General features: G+C 37.8%; 1 protein-coding gene across 1 annotated transcript in view; it reads left to right on the top strand.

The window, feature by feature from the left end:
* The window catches only part of TMEM135 (transmembrane protein 135), a 159,484-nt gene extending 137,589 nt beyond the window's left edge, over positions 1-21,895 (top strand). Inside the window, exons 7-15 of the mRNA XM_041483686.1 lie at positions 3,528-3,569; positions 4,818-4,964; positions 7,110-7,179; positions 11,045-11,212; positions 13,824-13,887; positions 14,589-14,665; positions 16,288-16,386; positions 17,869-17,936; positions 19,465-21,895. Of these exons, the coding sequence (XP_041339620.1) occupies positions 3,528-3,569; positions 4,818-4,964; positions 7,110-7,179; positions 11,045-11,212; positions 13,824-13,887; positions 14,589-14,665; positions 16,288-16,386; positions 17,869-17,936; positions 19,465-19,597 (868 nt within the window). The 3' untranslated portion in view covers positions 19,598-21,895. The remainder of the gene's footprint in view (positions 1-3,527; positions 3,570-4,817; positions 4,965-7,109; positions 7,180-11,044; positions 11,213-13,823; positions 13,888-14,588; positions 14,666-16,287; positions 16,387-17,868; positions 17,937-19,464) is intronic.
* Positions 21,896-22,552: the final 657 nt, after the last annotated feature.

Here is a 22,552-nt window from a genome sequence, read left to right as displayed (position 1 = left end):
CAATAGAATGTTTTGGTTTGGAAGGAACCTTAATGATTGTCATGGGCCGGGACACCTTCCACTAGATGAGGTTGTTCAAAGACCCGTCCACACTGCTAGAGATGGGGCATCCACAGCTTCTCTGGGCAACCTGTGCCTCATCACCCTCACAGTGAAGAGTTTCTCCCTAATATCTAATCTAAACCTGCCCGCTCAGTTTAAAGCCTCTCCACCTTGTCCTATCACTACATGCCCTTGCAGAAGGGTAGGTGAGCTACACCGAGTCCCTCTGATGCCATACAACAATGTTATCCCAAGCTTTGCAAGTTGAATAGTACCCTAAAAAAAAACCCTTACAATTCACTATTTAGATTTTTCCCCTCTCAGGGGTGTCTGCAGTGCTGGGCACATGTAATGTATTGTACTAGGCTCATTTGAAGCTCGAGTGGTTCGTGGGGGTCAGCAGCAGAGTGCAGGCTTTTTCACCCCTTGAGCAATGAAGCATTGAGTAAAAGTTATTATAACCAATTAGTGGTGGCATTGTTATTACCAATTAGTGGCTGCATGAAGCAAATCATTACTCTTAGTTCAGTTATTAGCAGCCAGGTGTTTGTGAAACGTGCCATGTGCAGCCAGTGTTGTACCTCAGCAGTCACTGTTGAGACCAGTCACTGAATTTGTGATGTCTCTGCAAGGGGGTTGTCACAACCTCCCCCCAACACTCCCCCCCCAAGAAAAAGTGTGCTTGAAGTCAGTGTGTAGAGCTTTTTTGGTTGCTGCCAGTGTTGTGTACCTAGTGAGTGAATAAAAAAGGTCATTTCAATCTCCAGACCAGCATTCTGAAACCTTAAATATAGTGAATTCATTATCTATGATGTAAAACAAAAAATTAGAATTACACTTTTGTTGTTGGTTGCCTCTTCATTCATAAGAGCAAAATGGCCATGCCAGAGAAGGGGAGTTACAGTACAAATTACTCTTTACTGCAAGTATTGTTTCTCTGGGACTCCTGTTTCTAAAACCCTTAATAAACAATTTTTCTGCACACCCAGTAGTTTTGCAAAATGGTTTTACAGGAGACAGTTTAGACAGCACGTAACACTAATTAAATTTTATTTAAAAGCTTAATTGCACTTTTTACTTTTTAAAAATTAAATAGGAAGTTAAGGGGGGGAAATTCTAATTGTGTCTTTATCATCAATACCTTACTGAACTGCATATTTAACTTTGATGTATTTTTCAGGGAGGTTCATAGCTGTAGCTCCAAATACACAGAACAACTAAAAAATAAGAAAAGTAAGCATAGCTAATAAAATTTCAATACACTAAATACTTTCTGCACAGAATTTACTTTTTTTGTGTAATTAGATTAGGCATTAGAAATATTTTTTATTTCTTGGAGAAAAAAAGTAGAAAAAATCAGATGTCTTCTGATTTTTAATATTAATGAAGAAAGGATTTGACATTTTCTTTGGGGTCAGTTTAACGGAAATGAATTGTAGGATAGCGTCCATCAGGGTGCTTCGAGCGCAGCTGGGCAGGGACATCTGGTGGTGCAGTAAAGGAATCATTGAACACTTGCAACTGGAAGTGCAGTTACATTGGAATGATTAAGGAGAAAACATAATTATGTCCATGCTGTGATTACTTTTCTGTTCTGATATTATTCTAGAAACACTTACGTGCATGTTTAGATTGCAGTTTGTGTATATGGTTTTAATTTACTGGAAAAGTAGAAACTAAAGCCCTATTCATGAGTGGGCAGCTTGCAGGCATAATGTGTTGGACACCCTTCACTCAAAGGGCATTTAACTTACGGTCAGCTGCAGGTTTAAAATCAAACTTAGGAAACTGAACCGTGGTACTGTGGATGAAGTCGGGTGTATATTAAACCTGTGCATTTGGTCTCTGGACTTCTGCCAGTGATTCACTGTGATCTCTGGGCTAAGCTGATTTGAGTTGTTTCAGTCCATCATTTAGTTTTTAACCCATCTTTGAGTCCATTGCTCTGTAAAAGTGCTGTGGTAGTGTTTCAGCTTCTGAATTGTATGTATGTGGAAAGAATCATAAGTAAAATTATGTCTTTGGTTTCAAAGTTCTATGTTAATTAAATATAAAATGAGCAATTTTATTTTTACATATTTACCTTGAACCCTATACATCATAAATATGTGACCAGTATTTTAACTGCAGTCATTTTAAAAGACAAACTCTTTGCAATGATTTTTTGGTGCTCTGTGTAACTGTGCACATGCTGACAAAACCAAGTCCTTGGAAACATATGTGTTGAAGGTCATAACCTTGGGAAGAATTTCCCAGGCATGTTTAGTGCTGTGATGTCTTACCAGCTCTGCACCAGGCACTCCCCTGCCAGGACAAAGCAAGACTTTCTTCATTTGTGAACATCTTTGATTTGATATGTTTTTCCTGCTGTTTGAGTGTATCCAGCTATTGGTAGTACATGTTGACCACGCATGGAGCCTTTTGGGAGATGGTGTCCCCTGCTCTTGAAGGGTGTGGGCACAGCATTTCCAGGGATAGTGTGGTCTCTGCAGGTTGGAGGCAAAGGGTTGTCATCAGCTGCTTCTGTTTACAAAGCTTTTGTGACTGCTGTCCTTCCTTCCCTTAAGGAGCCATGCTCTTGAAATGGTGGTGTTGATAAGTTACTAGTTTGTGCTTTGTATACTGTGTCAGGAATGCATTTTTGCCACCCTATATTTCCCATACAATTCTACAAAAAGAAAGGGGGAGAAAACACAGATATCTCCTCCCTACTATGCTATCAACATGGGTTTTCTGGAGAAATCAGTAGCAGCTGCAAACTTCAGCTCCTTTCATTGTATCCTGGACAGAAAAAAAATCAATAACCCAAATCTTCAGTAACCAAATATGGGCTCCTTGCTGTCGTCATTCTTCAAAAAAGGAACCCCATAGTTGGTAAGAGCAGATATATATTATATGTATACATACTATCAAGCTCAGAATCAGAGCAACCACCGACTGTATAATTGAAAACCTAGGACTTTCAGATTAAGAGTCTTCTTAAAGAAAGAAGAGAGATCAGCACTTTGCAAAGTGCAACAGTTTATCTCAAAGTCAGAGAAATTACTCCCTGCAGCTTTTCACAAGAAGTATGGGTGTTTCATTGAGATCCAACCCTCCTTTCTCTCCTTGCAGTAAAACTTCTGTTTTGTTAAACATCATGACTACTTTTCCATAAAGCAGCAGTTCTTTGTCATCTTGTATTGTTGCCCTAGTGGTTCTGTTACTATCCTCTAAAAATTTCTCCACTCTTGGTTTGGATAAAAAAGAGAAGCACTGGCATTTGATACTGTGCCCTTTGTTTCAGAGATGTCCCAAGGCTGTGGTGACAACTGAGAATCAAGGATAACCACAGAGTTGTTGCAAACGTGCTGTTTTTTGTTAATGAAAACTGGTGTTCCTCCACAGCCCTTCTATGCCATATTTAATCTGTAACACTTTATTTATTTATTATTATTTATTGCCAGCAGCCCATTATAGAGAAATCTTTTGGTTTTGTCTTTCAGGTGCAAAGATGGCTTGAAAGGATTTACATACTCTGCACTAAAGTAAGTAAAGGTTCTGTGACTATGTAAGACAAGATTTTGAGGGATCATGCACAGTGGCAGCTGCATTGTAAGAAAATATTCCTAAGAAAAATCACGCTGCTCTAAAACTTGTCCAATTCTTGGGTATACATCATGTTTTGAAGAAGGCATAATCATAGAATCATTTGGGCTAGAAAAGACTTCTAAGATCATCCAGTCTAACCTTTAACCCAACACTGCCTGGTCTACCACTAAACCATGTTCCCAGATGCCACATCTACATGTCTTTTAAATACTTCCAGGGACAATGGCTCCACCACTTCCTGGGCAGCCTGTTTCAATGCTGGACAATCATTTCAGTGAAGAAATTTTTCTAATATCCAATCTAAACCTCCTCTGGTGTAGCTTAAGGCAGTTTCCTCTTTGTGTGCTAGCAAGAGAGAAATCCCTTCATATTTGGGACTGTTATTAAAGGAAACTCAGACATATGATTGCATGTTTTGGAAGGAGCACTTCTGTCTTTCTAAAACTGGGATTTGTGATAACCCATGTTTTCCTGGAAGCAAATGGCTGCTGTGTTTTTACCTGGATCTTATTTGCTGCATTACAGAATGACAAAGTTTTTATATCTTCTTTACACTGTACCTTGGCAGTCTTGCCGAGGGTAACTTGGATTATAGTGCATGGTTTTAGGAAACATTTTGCCATTGTGTCCTCCCTTGCTATTGATACACAGTAATTCTACATCTAAGATGAGCCAATATATCAACTTCTGGGTGAAGAAAGAAGGCTGAAGATGAGGCCAAGCAAAACAAAGTTGGTGCTTTTGGCGGGAGCAAAAACATTTTGAAGATTCTGCAAAATAGATATTTTATAAAAATATTGTAGTAATTATCAACCTTTATGTAACCCCATTTTGCTGTAGAGAATTGAGATATTTCAAGTGCCATTTTATATTCTTACTTAGTGCTCTTCCTTTGTCTGAGAGGTGGACTTCCCTATTAATGTTTTTGATTTTAGTTTTAAAAAATTCCCGGCATCAATAGTATCCTCAATTGTATCCTCTAGCTGAAGTATGTCTTTAAATATATGCCAATGGAGTGATCTTCTCTGAAGAAGTAGGAGGTTTAGCAGCTGTATAAGATGGGTCTTTACAGGTCTGGGAGTAACTTCAATCTAGTCTAAGACTTAGAGGCTTATACAGGACTTAATGTATTTCTTTGAGTTAGTTAAGTAATTGCTTTGTTCTGTTTTGCTTTTTTCTTTCAGGTTCATTGTAGGGAAAGAAGAAATCCCCACCCATTCTTTTTCACCTGAAACAGCATTTTCAAAAACAGATAGAAAAATCAAGCATAGTGAAAAAGTATCACAGCCAATGAACATACTGGCATTAACAAAAAAGCTCATGGACAAAGTGTGAGTAAAAAAACCCAAAAGAAAACAAAAAAAACATTTGAACCATTGTTATATAGAGCACTTTAATATCTGTCATGTTGTATTTGACAATGTTTTGTAATACTTCTGCTTTGCATTTCAGTGTTTATTAATTTCATTTTTACTAGGTAGTTAATAGTGGCAAATGATGGACTCTGGTGAAGGCAAAACTTGAAGACCTGTATGTCATAGCTATGACTTGCAACATGCAGTTGTCTAACAAGGGAGAGCAAATTCAGTCCATGATGAGTGCAGGATGGTGGTTGCATTTTCTGCAGTTCTCAGCAAACCAGTTCATGGCATAGTTCTGCTGGAACTACTGGTACTATTAAGGTTAAAAAATTGCACAGCAGCAGATCTTATTTATGTCACCATAAGTGACTGTAACATAGTCTTTTGGGGGACTGTGTTGCATAAAGGAGAATTACTTTAAAAAAGGATTGTTGGCACGTGGGCTGCCTCTGCTGTCTGGAGATAGGAAATTGCAAAGCAAAGAGTGAGTCTAAAACTGTTTTACATGAGGTCAGATCTAGACATCTGAAGTTAGGCAAGGTGTGTGTCCCCCTCTCTGCAGGATCCAATTCACTGTCTTTCAGTATGAGCTTAAATAAGGGAGAGCAGTGAGTTTTTCAGTCTGATACATTCAGATGACTTCTGCTATGACTGATTCCTCAGCTTCAGGCACACTGGGTACCGTGAGGAGTCATTCATTTACAGAGAAGATGGAGTAAAAAATGGGTTGGGAGTATTTTCATGTGACACCTATGAATCTTCAATTCCATCAACCTCTTCCAGAGCAGTTTTATGACCAAATCTCTACCTGCTGTCCTGCAGGAGGGAGTCTTCCAAGTGCATTGTGTACTCAAAGTAGTGGCTTATTTTACTTGCTCAGATGATGAACAAACATGAATTGATCCCCATTACATGATGACTTCCTATGATTTGCTGTGGGTTTTAGCTGAAAAATATGAGGGAAGTCATCAGTGGTTTTTCAGGCTTGACTGTATTAGACAGCAAAAGACCTACAATGAAAAGACACCTCCAGCCATAATCAAATGCTTTTACCTGAATTGTTTATGTCTGTTTTGTCTTAAATACCTGTGACTCAGTTTGTTAGAGATAGTTCATTGCTCTTCTGCTGTTGGTTAAATGCAATGATTGAAGATGGACAAGAACAATTTTTTTAAGGTTTGAAACTCCCAACTCGGACATTCAGCAAACTTTCAATATGGAGTTTTTATGCTCCCACTGGTTTCTCTTCCATATGGTTCTTTTCAGTATAATTGAGTCTAAATGCCTGTAACCTGAGCACATTCTCATTACAATTTTGCTACATAAACTGACCTCACAGATGATTCATGGCCATTAGACTTTATAGTACACAATTCAAAACTTCCAAGATATTTGACATAGTATATAAATTGTGTAATTTATTTTACATTAAATCTTAAATACTTGGATATAGCAAAATATAATGTTCAGACCCAGTATGAATTACTTATTTTAATTCTGCATAGTGCAGGGCTAGAAACTGTACAATCCACACATCCCAACAGCCCAAGCCAGTCTGTTTTAAATACTCAAGGTCAAATTCTCAAAGGAAGAGCTACATAAAAATCTACACTGCAGAATAAATAGCCCAAAAGTGAGAGGCTTGTAATTGAGAGAAGTCTCACAGGGTGTGCATTTGTATAATCTGCATTGCCTTTCAGTGACCCTTAGTGGTGTGAAAGATGAAAGGATACAGGTAACAGATGCTTGCTCAAATATCCTTCCAGAACCATGGAGCAGAGACAAACCAGGAGAGGTCACGCCGCTTCTCCTTGTTGACCACGGCAGAAAATTTGTTCTTTAATTTAGCATTTTATGTGTAGCATGGCAAGAGGTTGGATCCAAATAAGTGTGCAGACACTTTTTTCTTGGTGTACAACTAAAGTATTGTTAGTTTTTATTGTCCCTTTATGGCATCATAAAAGTTCACAGTTCCCTTCAGTGGGTAATGGGGAGAATGAGTGCTGGGCAAATAGCACTTTATGTATTTTTAGGCAAGAAAAATTTATGAAGTCTCCTGTTGCTGATGCTGAAAACAGCTACAAGTTAATACGTGTTTCATTATGCTTTTTGCAGGTGCAAACATGGCCCAAGGCATAGATGCTGTAAACACTATGGAGATAATTGCATCTCATACTGTATTAAAGTAAGTGCAGAAAAAGTTGGATTGACAAACTCTGGCAAAGAGGGGGTAAAAGTCTGTAGTCAGGAGCAGCATATGCTTAGGAAGTGAGAAATGAGTCTGTTACTCATTCTGCTTCTATTGAAAATGTGACAAGCCAGAAACAGATTTTCTCAATTTAGGACGGGGCGGTGGTGGGGTTAAAGTTCTCTGGTCTTTCAGATTAGCTGTAGTGAATGAGTAACATAAAATGTGTGGGAAAAAACTGGCCTAGCAAGCAAGGAACTTGTTTAACTATGTGATGCACTTCATGGCTGAGCCCACTTGTGACTCCCCCCTAAATAAAGCACCTGGAATGTGCTGCTGTGGCAGGCAGCCGTGCTTCCCGTGCAGCTGCACAGCTCTGGAACGTTGCTGCTGGGCACTGGGTGCACTCCTCCAGTCGTTTATTTTAAGGGCTCAGGGTAATGAGAGATTGGTCACAGTTGCTACGCCCAGGAAGAGCTGTTTATCTCTGGTGGTATAATTCATCCTCCATTATTAATGTGAGCAGTGCAATTTTTTTTCAGAGAATTACTGTGCAGAAATTTGTATTAGCTGGCATTGGGTTGGCACAGGTGGTACCACCTGCTATGCCTGTTTTGGGATTTGGTAAGGCTCCAGAAGATCCCAGTCCCTTAACAGTTGACCTGGTTTTATATATGGAGAAGCAAAAATGTATTTGAGTATCCTCAGATGCTTTTAATGTATATTACTTTCAAAAATAAGTTTTTAAAATGTTACAGGAATCCAAGGATGGGGAGGAAGGTAGATATTCAGGAATACACATCCTTTTCACTTATTGATTCAGCATAATTTTGTTTTGGTTTATATATCCTTAAATGGAATGAGGGAAGGAAAAAACCTAGCTGATAATAAAGCTGAAGAAAGACTTGACCTGAAAAAAAGTAAATTTTAAAAAGAATTTTTTATAAGGCTGTTCTTTCTTTAGAGAAGACAGTTGTGCATTTGAAATACACTTCATCCTTGGATCTGTCCTCTGTAGTATTTTGGTGTAAATTATTCTTGACTACAATAGCCTAGTGAGGAAGATATTGCTGAAGGTGCCAGTCAGATCCTCTAATTTCCTGTCTGTTCTGTGACTTTTTATTTAAATTAAAACATGAGCGAAAAAAATTTATTTTTATGTGTTTATATATTTAAAGATCCAAAATTCTCAAAGTTCAGTTCCATGACTGTTCCTGGAGTTGATCAGTAACAACTGTCAGCTGACATGATTTGAGCAAGTTTTTACAATTCCTTTTCTGTAATGGAGCTTTCAAATCTGATAATCTGATGTGATGAACTGCTTATTGCCAAAACTTCCCCTCAGTGCTATTTTCCCTTACCCTTGAACAACTTTTCTTCTCATTAATACATCTGTGCTTTAACTGCCATTTGCATGCTCTTCTTCTCCTGCTGCACATGTGTATTATTTAAATGCACATTAGCTTGGTGACAGCATCATGGCTTTTACATGATGTAACATTCAGTAGTGCCATACCACTGAGTTCATTGACTTCCCTTCAAACTTTAAATACTTGAAATGCTTTGTTCTTGCAAATGTCTGAAAAGAGCCATGACAAAAGCAGTGGAACAATATTTTTCCTCTTTAGGATTCTTCTTGTTTACAGTGAGGAGCCATTAGCCACAAGTCCAGTTGTCTATTTCTTCTGCTGGTGCTGCAGACAGGACCAGATAACTCTCCAAATTTACTGGTGGCTAGGGTGACCTCAAAGAAGGTTGTAGGATCATACAATGGAGTTGGAAGGGACCTTAAGGACCACCTCATTCCAGCCCCGCTGCTGTGGGCAGGGACACCTTCCACTAGAGCAGGTTACTCAAAGCCTCATCCACCTGACCTTGAGCAGTTCCAGGAATGGGGTATCCATGACTTCTCTGAGATTATTTTCCATGATTACTGTCTCAAAGTTCTGTCTCTTGAAAAAAACATGGACTGCTCTATACCCAGAATAAATATTAAATATCTTAATTAATTGATTTTAACTATCTTAACTAATTCCTAATATATTGCAACAGATTGGCTGAGTTTATGGTATGCTGCTTGTGTGCCCACATGCTTTTCTGAATTTGAGTTATAGCAAGTATCTTGAATGTATTGAGAAATTTGTTTCTCAAAAGCAGAAAGAAAGGTTTATTCAACAAATTCTGGAGATATGTCATTACACTGTGCTACTACTTCTGGCTGACCTGAGCTCCAGCTCAAAATCTCTGTGGAGAAATGGCTCTTAGCAGAGTTTTTTTTGGTCACTTGAGTTTATTGCAGTGTCCTGCATATGCTCTGCTGTGTACTACGTCCATTCTTATTGGATGGCTTTTTATGGAAGATAAAAGCTACAATACTGAACATGGATTATAAGATATAATACTTCCTGTAACTTTGGAAAACACCTGTAGGTGTGATACGATTTCACTTGGTTAAAGTAAGGAGCCAAATAGAGAGATTTTGCACAATACTTGGTATTTCATGCACATCAACACTAAACCTCAGTCCTGTTGTTCAGTGCTTCTAATTTGGCTACTATTTGGAATAAATAGAAATGAAATCAGAGATGTGTTTGAGTGTTTGCAGTTGTAATTTAGATGTTTGTTCACCCCACTGAAGTCACCTTTCCTTGGTAAAAACATCAAATACACCATTCTGTTGTTTCTTGTTTTGGGCTTTGTTCATCACTGCTGTGGAATTTTTTCAATCAAAAAAAATGCTGTTGTATCATTGGACAACTTATTTTCTTCCACTTGATTCTCATAAACCATTTCTTGAGTAGCAGGAAGAGTTATTGCTTCAGGAAGAGTTTATTACTGGATGTTTAACCACAGTAAAATTTTATGAGCTTTATGATGCATTATAAAGTTCTTTAGAAGGCAGAAATAGTTTGTTTCTGAGTCTGAAAGGTTGCTCAGTCAAACCCTTTGCCAGAATTTCTTGTCACTGGTATTGTGTCCCTGTAATTGAATAAGGTGCCTTCCTTATTTGCAGGTGACTGTAGAAATAGTTTTCACATGAAGCATCTTTCAGACAAAAACTAAGTAAAATTTATTCAGAATTATTAAAAAAGTTTCACCTTAGGGTAAGAATAATGGTAGGAAGCATTGGAGGAATTTAGAAGAAACTGGGGAGAAGAATTTGGAAAAAAAAGTGAGTGTGGTTTTGTGTCATGTCAAAAAAAAAGCAGACCCCTATCCAAGGTGGAGCAGTAAGTAGATTCTTTGGAACCCATTTTATCTCTTCTCAGTAGCTCTGCACATGAAGTCCCTTCCAGTTTCTCCCTTTTCCTTGCTACAGGCATCCCACAATTTCATATTTGGCTGAGGAAAAGTCCATGAGCATGTGCCAAGCCACCAGGGTTAACTTCTAATTCTCACACTTTCTGAAATTTATTTTTGGTGGACTTTTTCCTCCTTACTGTTTTCTCGAGACATTTGAGTACAGAAGTATTTATTTTTTTCCACTGCATTGCTTTCCTCTATAAACCCATTTGTGGTTAAAAGCTGGTCAGTAACCTAGAAATGAAGTCATCAGGATTATATCAAAGGACAGAATTTTGGAGTAGAATAGAAGGCCCTCTCTTAAGACCTTTCAGAATTCATAGAAATTAAAGAAGAGTCAATTTCTGTGATTTTACTGCTTTTGTTATTTTACAGGGTAACTGGGAAAAAAAAGACTCTTGAGTTAGAAGGTGGGGATAGGATACATTTATGTGTTTACCTTCAGAGTGGGTTTTTATACTATTTGATGTCAAAAGTAAAACTTTCTGTAGAAGCTTTTGCTTTTCCTATTCCAGATTTTGTGGTTTCTTACCACAAGATCTCTATTTCTTTTCTCTAGGGCTTCATTAGGATGTTTAGCATTGGTTACCTGATCCAGTGTTGCCTTCGGATTCCTTCCACCTTCCGGCATCTGCTTACACAGCCATCACGGCTGCTTTCCCTCTTCTACAACAAGGAAAATTTCCAGCTTGGAGCTTTTCTGGGATCTTTTGTCAGTATATACAAAGTAAGTTTATAGCATACAGAAATGACAAATGCTCTGGTTTTTTATTTCACTTTTCAGAATATCACAAAGAGCTACAAAGTCAAGCTGCGAAATAGTACTGGTGCTGTTTCCTACAGGATGTTACTGACAAATTTTATGCTGTTGCAGTAATCAAATTGTAAATAGAAAGCTATTCTTCCATTCTGTGTGTTTTTTCTGTAATTTCTAAACAAACCTGATGGATTTTGCAGCTTGTTTTCAAGATCAGGAGATAGAGAGTACTTCAGAGTAAGTGAAATCAGATTTCAGAGGGATTTGCTGCTACACAAAAGCATTTTCATGCAGGCACGAGTAGTGACTGCAGTAGTGTCTGTGTTGCCAGAGAGAAGCCATGTGCAAATTTTGTTGGTTCACATATCTGGAATTCTTACTTGACACGGAATAGCAGGAGACTGCAGAACATATAGCATGTAGCTGAGGAGACATTGCACTTACTGCTTGGAAGTCTATCCTTTCTACCCCATTATAAGATGACAGATTGTGAACTGATATGTGTTCATACAGCATTGTTGGAATTAATCAAATCATGTTTATTTATGCCAAAAGAGAATGTGGCAAAGCACCTGCCCTAATGCAGAATAGCACTTCAGCACAGTGTAGTGATGAAGTGTCTTTTGCATTTTTGTATTCTTAATCACATGGCATTTTTCAACTGCCACTTTTTTGATCTGCAAATTCAAGATAATGATGTATTATTCGGGATAAATGTTATTTGCTGAAAAATAATAAAGGAGGTCTTAAACGTAAGTAAAAGAGCGCTTCACTTGATTGGTAATTAAATTGAGAGACAATAATTTGTAGGTTGCAGAGTCTAAAATTTTTGATAGCAATGTGCAAATGAGCTGTTCAGAGTTTGCTTGAAAATTAATTTTTTTCTTAAACTTTAAGAAAAAAGCCTTTAGAGAAGAAAAACATTTAAATTGCAAAAGCTAAAATGATTTTGATGTGTTTAAAAGCTTCAATGGAGAGGTGCAATTCAGCCCAGTGGATACTCATAAAATGAGGGTGACATATTTTGACCTTTATTTACTATTTTTTATGTTTATACTCAGCACTGGTGAGGCCACACCTCAAATCCTTTGTTCACTTCTGGGCCCCTCACTACAAGAAGGACACTGAGAGGCTGGAGCGTGTCCAGAGAAGGACAACAGAGCTGGGGAAGGGTCTGGAGCACAGAACTGATGGGGAACAGCTGAGGGAGCTGGGGGTTTAGCCTGGAGAAAAGGAGGATTAGAGGTAACCTTATCACTCTCTACAGCAACCTGAAAGGAGGGTGCAGCCAGGTGTAGGTCAGTCTCTTCTCCTAAGTAGCAAGGGGCAGGACAAGAGGAGTTGGCCTCAAGTTGCCCAGGGTAGGTTTAGATTTGATAGTAGGAAATCTTCCTTCACTGACAGGGTTGTCAGGCACTGCAACAGGATGTCCAGGAAAGAGATGGAATTGCCATCTCTGGAAGTGCTCAAAAGGTGTGTGGATGTGGCACTTGGGGATGTGGTTTAGTTGTGGACTTGGTGGATGCTAGGTTAATAGTTGGACTTGATATTGAATGCCCTTTCCAGGCTAAATGATCTTGCAATTCTATGATCTACTATATGTTATTGATTGCATTTCAAAACTTACACAAATTTGGGTTGCATTATGTTTTTCTTCCAGTCTAAATAGGCATGTAGGGCAGCAAAGATTCTAGTCACTCAAAAAAATTGGATCATGGCAAAAAAAAATTAAATGCTTGGTGCATTTTGGATCCAAGGGTATGCAGTTCTGCGTTTTTAACTTAATGTGTTTTCCAAGTTCCAGAATTTATTGGATGCATGAAAAAATCTCTGGAGGTTTGGTATGTAGTTGAAAAAACCTTTATCAGGGGATAGTGTCTAGCAGGTACAGCAATTGAGGATGACATGAATTCAAGATTAGCTTTGGTATTAGATTTGAATTCAAATTAGATTAATCTGCTCTTCAATTTTGAAATAAATGGCAGCAGTAAATTGAAAATTTAAGACACTGGAATGTTATGGGTACTATGTCCAACACTTTAGTATCACCCATGCTTTTGAAAAGCTCATTCTTTAGTTTTGTTGATTTCTTGTATTTTTGTTGATGTAATTTAATGTTTCTTGATGTGGTAAAGATTACCTAATCATACATAACATGTCTCTATAATGAAAGTTTCTACAGCCCTTAAGAAATTGCAATGTGATTTTACATTTCCCTTACAAGACTCTTAAAATGGGAAAGTTTGCCTGCTCACTTATAAATTAAATTGCCTTTTATTGTAGCAGCCTTACCAAGAAGAAGAACGCATTATCACTGGAAGTGTTCAAGGCCAGGCTGAATGGGGCTCTGAGAAACCGGGTGTAGTGTAAAGTGTCCCATCCCATGGCAGGGGAGATGGAACAAGATGATCTTTAAGGTCCCTTCCAGCCCAAACTGTTTTATGATTCTATGATTATGGGTATTATCACACTATGTTCTTAATTCATACTGTGTGCTGTATTACTAGCTTATAAGGGATACCTCCAGTCTGTGTGTTACAAGGAATAAGTAGGGCTAAGCCTGCATTCTGTTCACCTGCAGGGTACTAGTTGCTTCCTGCGCTGGGTCCGAAACCTAGATGATGAGCTTCATGCACTTGTAGCTGGTGAGTCCATGTAAAGTTTGTGTTGTGTGTGTTGGGACTCTGCAAGTATTCCTCTTGTCTGTCCTTCCATTCCATTTTCAGACTTCTGTGATGAAAATAGGACTTTGTTCCTATTCCTATGTACATCAAGGTTGTGTCAAAGTGACAGTGATGTTTCAAGTAGTGTCAAGGAAAGAGTTGCAATTAAAAATGTAAGGCAAATTAAGTCAAATGTGGAGTTTATGGTCAGCTCCAAGGACAGTGTATTATGGTTTACATAAATTTAAACTTGTCGTTTAATTTGCAGCTGTAGACATTTGAGATGAAAATGCTCACTCTTCCATATGTGACAGAATACACATTGAGCTCCACTGGGTCCAAAGAAAGATGTTTTTACCATGAAATTTTTGTGGTGGTGAGGGCCCTTCCCTCATGTGCATCTGTCACATGTTGGAACCACAGAGATCTCTCATCCCACAAAAAACATAGAAATTTGATAGTGTGCTCCTGAGCACTGAAGTACAGATTTGTTTCAGCTTTGTGAGACTTTCACTTTTTAGTGATACAAACCATATTTGGATGGGCAGCAGAAGAACATCCATTGACTGTGCAGTCTGTAGCAGCAGAAATAAATAGTCCTGTGCAGTTTGCTGGGCTGACACATAACAGTGACCTTAACAAAGCAAATCACAACCTTAACAATGCTTTTCTAATTGTTACAGGGTGTCTAGCAGGAATTTCTATGATGTTTTACAAAAGTACAACTATCTCTATGTATCTGGTGTCTAAATTAGTAGAGGTAAGTTTATTACCCTCCTAAAAGAGGTCTTCATTTAAATTATTTTTTCAAGGCAGAAGAAAAGAAAATGAATGTCAGGGGTTTTGTCTGGCAATTCCAGTAAAATACAAAGTTGTATGGTGATGGTGTTTGAGTACACGTGTGCCAAGAGGCAATGCTGCCATGTGGTCTCATTTCTTTCTTACTTTCTTTTCTTTGACTAATTTTAAATGTCCTTTATCCACTGGTCTTCATGTATATTCGCCATGATTTTTAGTCTTCTGATAACCCTTTGCTTTGTAGTTTTTGCAGATTTTTTAAATCAGAAAGTTCCAAGAATGTCTATTCTGCCAGAAACATAAATCAGACGGAGTCCTTAATTGCAGATTTATTGCCAAAAGCTACAGCTTAACTTCCTGCCTTTGTTCCCTAATTTTGGCATTCAGCAGTCTAAGATAACTCAAAATAGCTTAGGTTTTGGTCTAGAGCTGAAGTTGTTTGTCACTGTACTACAGCTGATTGAATACCCAGCTTTGGAGTGAACTTTGTTTTAATTACTATCCTTCAGGCTTGAATTATTTGTCTGAACTTGTTAAAATTAGGAGCCCAGGAAAAAAATTAGTTACAGAGTTTGGGTATGTTTATTATATTTTTCTAACCAGCATTTGATTTCTTATTCTGATTTTTCCAGAAAATTGAGACTTAGTCATGGTTAATTCCCCAACACCACCACTGGAATGAGTTGATAAGGTTCTCTCACTATGATCATACCTGAATCACATATTTCTCCTGCAGAACTTTAAGGCCTTGTTCTCTAGTAAAAGAGAACATCCACCTCCATTACCAGAGCAGAATTCATTTTAAAAAAGGAATTCATAAAAAGAAGGAATGGAGTCTTTTTTTGTTACACATAAAATGAAACATAAAAAGAGAAGATACTTTCTGTTCCTCCTCCTGGTTATCCCAGACCAAGCTCTGAAGGCAGTTCACATATTGGCCATATAAAGGCAAATCTGAGTTATCCATAATGACTTTTGGAACACCAGTTATAAAAAAAAAACAGTATTATCTTGTATTGCTGATGGTTTTCTGTGGACTTTGAGACATCATGGCTATGGTGAAATAAGAAAAGCGCTGTGTGTTCTTGTTTTTTTTTTTTTGTTTTTTTTTTTTTTTTTTTTTTACTACTTTTATCATGTTACGCAAGCCAAGGGTAACTGACCAAAGAGGCGTGTGCTGCTTCGCAAGGTCAGGCTGTGCTCAGGAAAATAAACTGTACATGTTTTCTCAGAAAGTAAAGTATGTGATTTCAAGCTGTTTAAGAACAGTGAATATTCACTTTGTTGGAATAGTTATTGCATCGTTCTTTTGCTTTTTTAAAATGAAGAATTTAACAGAGCAAACTTTCCCCTTTTTATCTTTAGGTTCTGTAGCACCCAAGCTGTTGCTAGTCCTGTTCTGTGCATTAATGGCCTCTTATTAGGTTGATCTTGTGCAACATCTATAATCTATTTTAATCAACATCACATTTGTGGGCATATTAAAAAATATAAAGTTGATGTGGTTTTTTTTAAAAGGTAAAAAAAAAAGTAAAAAGATACTATGATTTTGTTGCATTCAGCATTTTTTGTTTATTTTTATAGACTATATACTTCAAAGGCATTGAAGCAGGGAAAGTTCCCTATTTTCCTCATGCAGACAGCATCATCTATGCCATTTCTACATCGATATGCTTTCAGGCAGTAAGTATGTTCTCTAACAGAGCATGAAGTTCTTTACCTCAAATGTTGAATGAAAAGAGGAGCACAGGGAGGTAGTTGTGTAGAAAAGATGGTGAGATGTAGTGATTCACAGCATCGTGCTCCAGCATCCTGAGGCTCCTGGATCCTGGTTTTGAGTGTCACTGGGGGAAGGTCATTTCTAGGACTCAGTTTCTCCTGTGCTTACAGCTGAATACATTATACAAAGCATTGAATTCTTTGGAAAGAATTTTAAAATGCGCTCACTCAGAAGATGAACATTAATGTATGAACTTCCATGAGCATGTGAAAGACAGTTTTTCAAGGAGGCAACCAGTGTAATACAATATTTTATGTTTTTTTAAATCAACTGAAAGTTTCCACTGACTTAAATTAATATTGCCTAATTGAAAAAATCTGCAAAAAGTAGTAAAAACCCTGAAGTGTTACATTTGACACAAGCAGTAGTACCATTTTTTGTACTTCTCAAGTTAGCTACATGCCTTTAACCTCAGTCCTTTAATCATCTGCATCAGCTAGAAAATCACCTTTGCAGTGCTACCCAAATTGCTCTACTATTCTACTGCATCTCACCATTTCTAGACCTTCTGCTGAAACATCCCTGCATGAGCTGCATATTCTTTGGAACTCCATAACTATTTATATTTTTTGTGTCCCCCAATAAAGAGAATATAAAATGACCCTAAAGCAATCTTCTGCAGTCTTGTGCTTAACAGGATGTTTAAGAGACACTCCTCCTCCTCCTCCTCATTCTTCCCATATACTTGGGATATCTCTAAGTCTAGTATCAAAGTGAATTGATATTTTAGTGCTTGGGATGTGCCTGAAGGCCTCCAAAATACTCCTGTCAGGGACAATTGTGTGAGACTAACAGACAAAAAGTTCATGTGAGAAAAGAAGGGTTTTTTGATTACTTAATAACTAATTGGAAAACGAATCTAAGACTAGAAACAAATTGCTGGGTTTAGCAGGAAGAAGGAAGGAGAAATTATAAAAAGGATCCACACTGAGATGTTAGTTATTATCTGTATTTATAAGTGACCCAGAAAAGTAATGGAATAGAGAGAATACATGGATTTTGGATCTATGGCATTATTTAAGATAATGTAGCATGAAATACAAATATGACTACCAGAAATGATGGATCACAAAATGCAGAATGGATAGGGGATTAAGTAGGAGGTAAATTTGGCATCCACCGGTCCAAAGTCATGTATGTAGGAATAATGATTGCTTTTGCTTTCTTTGCAATGAGATGTAGGTTAATTGTCACCACTGGTAAAATATTGTATTCTGGGAATATCAGTCTGTGCTGGTGGTGATCATACAGAGCATTGAATTCAGCAGAGAGCAGTAAAAAGGAGTTCCATAACAATCCTTTTGTTGATTTTGGCAACCTAATGTAGCAGATGAAGCTTTTGCCTGACACTGTCAGCTGGCTCTGACAGAATCCTCTCCTTGCAGGCTGTCATGGAAGTTCAGAACCTGAGACCTTCATACTGGAAATTTCTTTTACGACTAACAAAGGGCAGGTATGTGCTCAGGGGTGTGTTCTGTCTTGTCTAAACCTGTCATTGATCACACTCAGCTTTCTGTGTCATTCACTACCAACAGCAGTGCTAGAAGTACATGAGGGCTACTTTCCTGTGGATTTACTTTGCTTTTCAAACAGTTACCAGTACTCTTGAAGTTCTTTGCTGCTGAAGTGACATTGCTGGGTTTAGTGTAATGACAGAAGCATACTGCTCTAGTGAAGACTATCTAGCAGATGAGTGTTTTACTTGAAGCCTTTTTAGTTCACTTGGAGGGTGGGATGCTTTCAAGTTCCATTGGAACATGAAGAATCCAGTAAACAACTGTACGTGTTGAAGAAATCAGTAGGCACAGTGATTGACAACGTGGTATTACTATGGGTTTAAAAGCATTACTGGAAATGTCAGAATATCTCCTAAGAATACTTGAAAGTTTCAGTACTTTTTTTATAAGTGTTTAGTTGGGAAAGGGTTTTTTTTTTCTTGGAAAGCTAATGAAAAATTTTCACTGATCATAATCATAAATATACACTGTAATATCATACTGGATGTTTTTCCTGTTTGCTGCAGGAATCTAAAAAACTTAATTTTAAAAATAGATCTTGCTGTAACTGACTTACAAAAATACAGTTTAGTGAAGTGTACACTGTTATACTGATGCAGTGTGTGGCAGGAACAAGGCATCCAAATCTTGATCAGTTTATGAATGGGGTTATAAAAGGTAATGCTTCTCATAACAAGCTCTCCAGACGGTAAAAATAGAAATGAAATCAGAGACCAGTCCCTGGAGCATGTTGAACCTACACTCCCTGTGGAACAGTACACACGAGGTGATTGAATACTTTGCAAGATTTAGTGGGAAGCTTTCCTTGGGATGCCTGGAGGCAGTCCTCAGGCAACCTCTGAGGCCATACAAACATGATACAGGGAATGATGTCAGTGCAGATGTCCAATTTTGGCTGCATTTTTTCGTAATTCTAAGCTTGCCTTAATTGAAGGAGGGGAAGGAAAAGAAATTCTGTTCTGGTCATTTATTTTATCTGAAGCAAATCTCTCTAATAGTAAGTTTGACACTCTCTCCATAAAGGCAGTTTCTTTTGACATTTCATACGCTTTTCATTCTATAGTTGTGAAGACCAACAAAATGGAAATAGGTTGTAACACCCATAAAATTGTCATCCAGACTTGGGCAGGCAGGGCCACAGTTTGCTCTGCTGGAGTGAGAGAGAACAGTAGTATATTTTGGTTTGACTTTTTTCTGGAATTAAAAGTAGCAGGGGACCCTTCCCCTTTTTAATGAGTTGCATTTTTGAAGTACACTAACACAAACACTATTAGCCACATTTTTCAAATGCAATTTTAAAAAAAAATCTTTGTTGCCTGAGGTGAAGAACTTTCAACATCTGAACGGTGCAGGTTGAAGCCTATATAGCAGAGATTTTGGTAAACTTTCATGACGTGAAATAATTTTATTTTTTCATAAGTAGGTGAGTCATGCATTCATGCTTTCTTGTATTTTCTTTTTCAGGTTTGCTCTCATGAACAGGAAAGTTTTAGATGTGTTTGGTACTGAAGCATCTAAGAACTTCAAGGATTTCACACCTAAACTTGACCCAAGATACACAGTTGTGCCACCAGAGGTACCACTGGAGCTGTCTTGAACACGAATGTCATTGAATGTGATCAGCATTTTGTCCTGAAAAGTTAATTAACTTGACAGTCGTATATATGGAAGAGGACTAGGGCTCCACTTCAGTATTATTTCAATGAGAAAAGCTTTTTACCAATCAGAAATACTGAAGCTTTGCAGGGAGGTGTGGCTTAGTGATTAAGCCCCTTCCATAACCAGAAAACATTTCTGGATTACTATAGTTGGTTGATAGTATGGTAGAATCCTGAATGAATTAAACAAATGAGTAATATATTTAGAGAAGAGAAGTAAAATATAAATATGCTTCATAATTTCAAAAATTCCATAGTTCATACCAGTAGAATATTTATTGGTAAAAACTAAAAGTAATTATTAATTTAGAAATTAAGACAATTGGCATAGTTTAGGTCCAAAATTTTACCTGATCATAAAAAAATATTGCAGTCGGGTGAAAATGCCTCCCTGGTTTTTCAGATTGCGTCAGTGATTTGTCTCAAACGAGCCACCACCCCATCATTAGTTAAAATTAGGGTATTTGTTCACAGCTGTGGTTGCAAAATAAGGCATTCCTTAGGAAAAGAAAACACATATTGATTCAGAAATCACATTCCAGGGCTGTAAATTCCTCTGATGACACAGATAACAGGCAAGGAAAACAAGAAGGCAGCACTGGTGGCTGCTGCGCGCAGAGGAGCGGCGGGTGTGGTGGTCAGCATCTGCCAAGTGGAAAGGGACACAACTGGCAGAGGATGGAATAAAACGTTCCAGCCTCTGAGATGGTGCTGGAAACAGCAGACAGTTACAAAAATAAAAAAGCCAAGAACAAAACAAAACAAAGCAAAACACACACCCACCTCCCCCCTTCCCAGCTAAAATATACTGAAGCAAAATGTTTATTTTTGAAAGGGTTTGACATTGTCGCCTTAGATGGCACTAGATTGTTTGTTGGGCTGCAGCACCAGCCAGCGTTTCAAGCTTTTCTTTGGAAGAGAACTAACTGACCCCTGAGATTAAGCTGTTGGAGAGAACAGTGTTGACAATCGTATTAATAGTCTTTTTTCCTTATGATTGGTGAAGAGTGGTTTTCCACCGGGCTATCAGACTCACGACTGGCACAGTTACATTAAATTTTATATGGTACTCAATGCAAATAACTACCTACACAAAGTCCATCTCATTTTTACTGTACATATTTCTGCAGATTTGTGCTCCAAAGTGAAACCTTGACATGCTAATTGCTTTTCTTTTCCCTTTGCTTTTTGAGCTTTTTTTAATTATAACCCATTCAGGTGGTGCTGAATGGTGTTCATTACCCTAGAAGTTAATGAGAAAATGAACTATATTCACAGTCAACTGAAAAAACTGAAAAGAAGTGAGATAAGCCAGGGAAATTGCAGTAGGTTGCATGTATTTTCAAAACAAAAAAAAAAAAAAAAAAAAAAAAAAAAAAAAAAGGAAGAAATCAGTGTTTTATTGGAAGTCTTTATCAGATAATATGAACCAGACTAATCAGTAGACTCTTTGTCTTCTAACACTGTAATCCTACCACAGCCATAAATATCTTTTAATTCCAATTAGCTGAATTTCTTAATATTGAATATACAGTCATTTTTGTCAAATTTATTGTCATGTCAATTTTACAAATTTGTGCACAAAATCTGCTTCTTTATCAGCTACATTAACAGTGATGTTTTGTCACTGTTACTAAAGGTGCTTCATCCTTTTAAACAGTGGTTGTCCAATTTAGTGTGAATAAAGTTCTGCAAGCTAGTTTGTACGCAATATTTTGTTGCTTGGAATGTTTTTAGAATTCCTCAAAAGGAAATAAAAGTTAATTAACAAGAACTTTAAAAGGATTGTAAGAGATTTGTAGTGTTTTTCCACTGGAATATGGTCTAAAGTTTTTGACCTTGTAAAGTCTGAGAAGTTATATATTTTAGGTGGTATATTAGAACTCACACAATATATTAAGAATACTTTCTAGTGTAATGATATACCATTCTCAAACTTAAAGATATTTTATAGATGGATTAAGTTTCTCCACTGGAATGACAATTGTGATTGTTTCTCTATTTGAGGGATTTTTTGGGAAAAAAAATCCAAGAACTACATCTCAGCAGCTAAATAACAGTTTTGTCTATGTTTCTTGCTTCCAAAATTCACAGTTGTTTCAAGTTATTTTCATGTAATATAAAGAGAAATTAAAAAATTTTAAATTATTTTTATTCAAATTGAATATATGTAAGAAAAAAAAAATAAAGTCCTAATGTTCTTCCCAATAATAAACAGTTGCTGCTTTAAAAAGTTACTTTTTTGGCCATGTTGTTAATAATCTCTCTGGAGTTGTAAGTGAAATGAAGGCATAGGATCATACAATGGTTTGGGTTGGAAGGAAAGGCCGTCTAGTTCCAAAGCTCCCTGCTGTGGGCAGGGACACTTTCCACCAGACCAGGTTGCTCAGAGCCCCATCCAACTTGGCCTTGCATGTTTCCAGGGATGGGGCATCCACAGCTTCTCTGGGCAACCCGTGCCAGTGCCTCACCACCCTCCTTGTAGAAAGCTTCTTTCTTATATCTAATCCAAGTGGACTCCTTCAGTTTGCAGGCATTAGCTGTGGAAGTGCTTCTTGGTGGTGAAGGAACGCCAGGAATGTGACCGAGCATTTAAATTTTTTGCAAAATAAAGTCTCAATGCAATGTCAGTGAAGAGGTAGCACCGGAGCTGTTCAGCTGACAACTTCAGCTCTGCACTTCTGTGGGTAATGAGGTAAGGTGAGTTATGTTACTGTTTCTTTTTTAAACAGAGCAAACCACATGTCCTGATGTGCGGGCAGGGAAGAGCCACGCACCCTGAGCTCTGCCTGCCACGTGGCTGGACGGTCGGGCCACATGTGACTGAAAGGCCAGCCCTTTCTGCCTCCTGATGCTCGTGATCATAGGATGGTGACTCTTTGATGATGCCAAAC

Source organism: Pyrgilauda ruficollis, unplaced genomic scaffold (assembly GCF_017590135.1).
Source record: "Pyrgilauda ruficollis isolate IOZ18807 unplaced genomic scaffold, ASM1759013v1 scaffold60, whole genome shotgun sequence".
Classification (NCBI taxonomy): domain Eukaryota; kingdom Metazoa; phylum Chordata; class Aves; order Passeriformes; family Passeridae; genus Pyrgilauda; species Pyrgilauda ruficollis.
The sequence above is the reverse complement of the archived record's forward strand: the minus strand, read 5'-3'. Positions and strand labels throughout refer to the sequence as shown.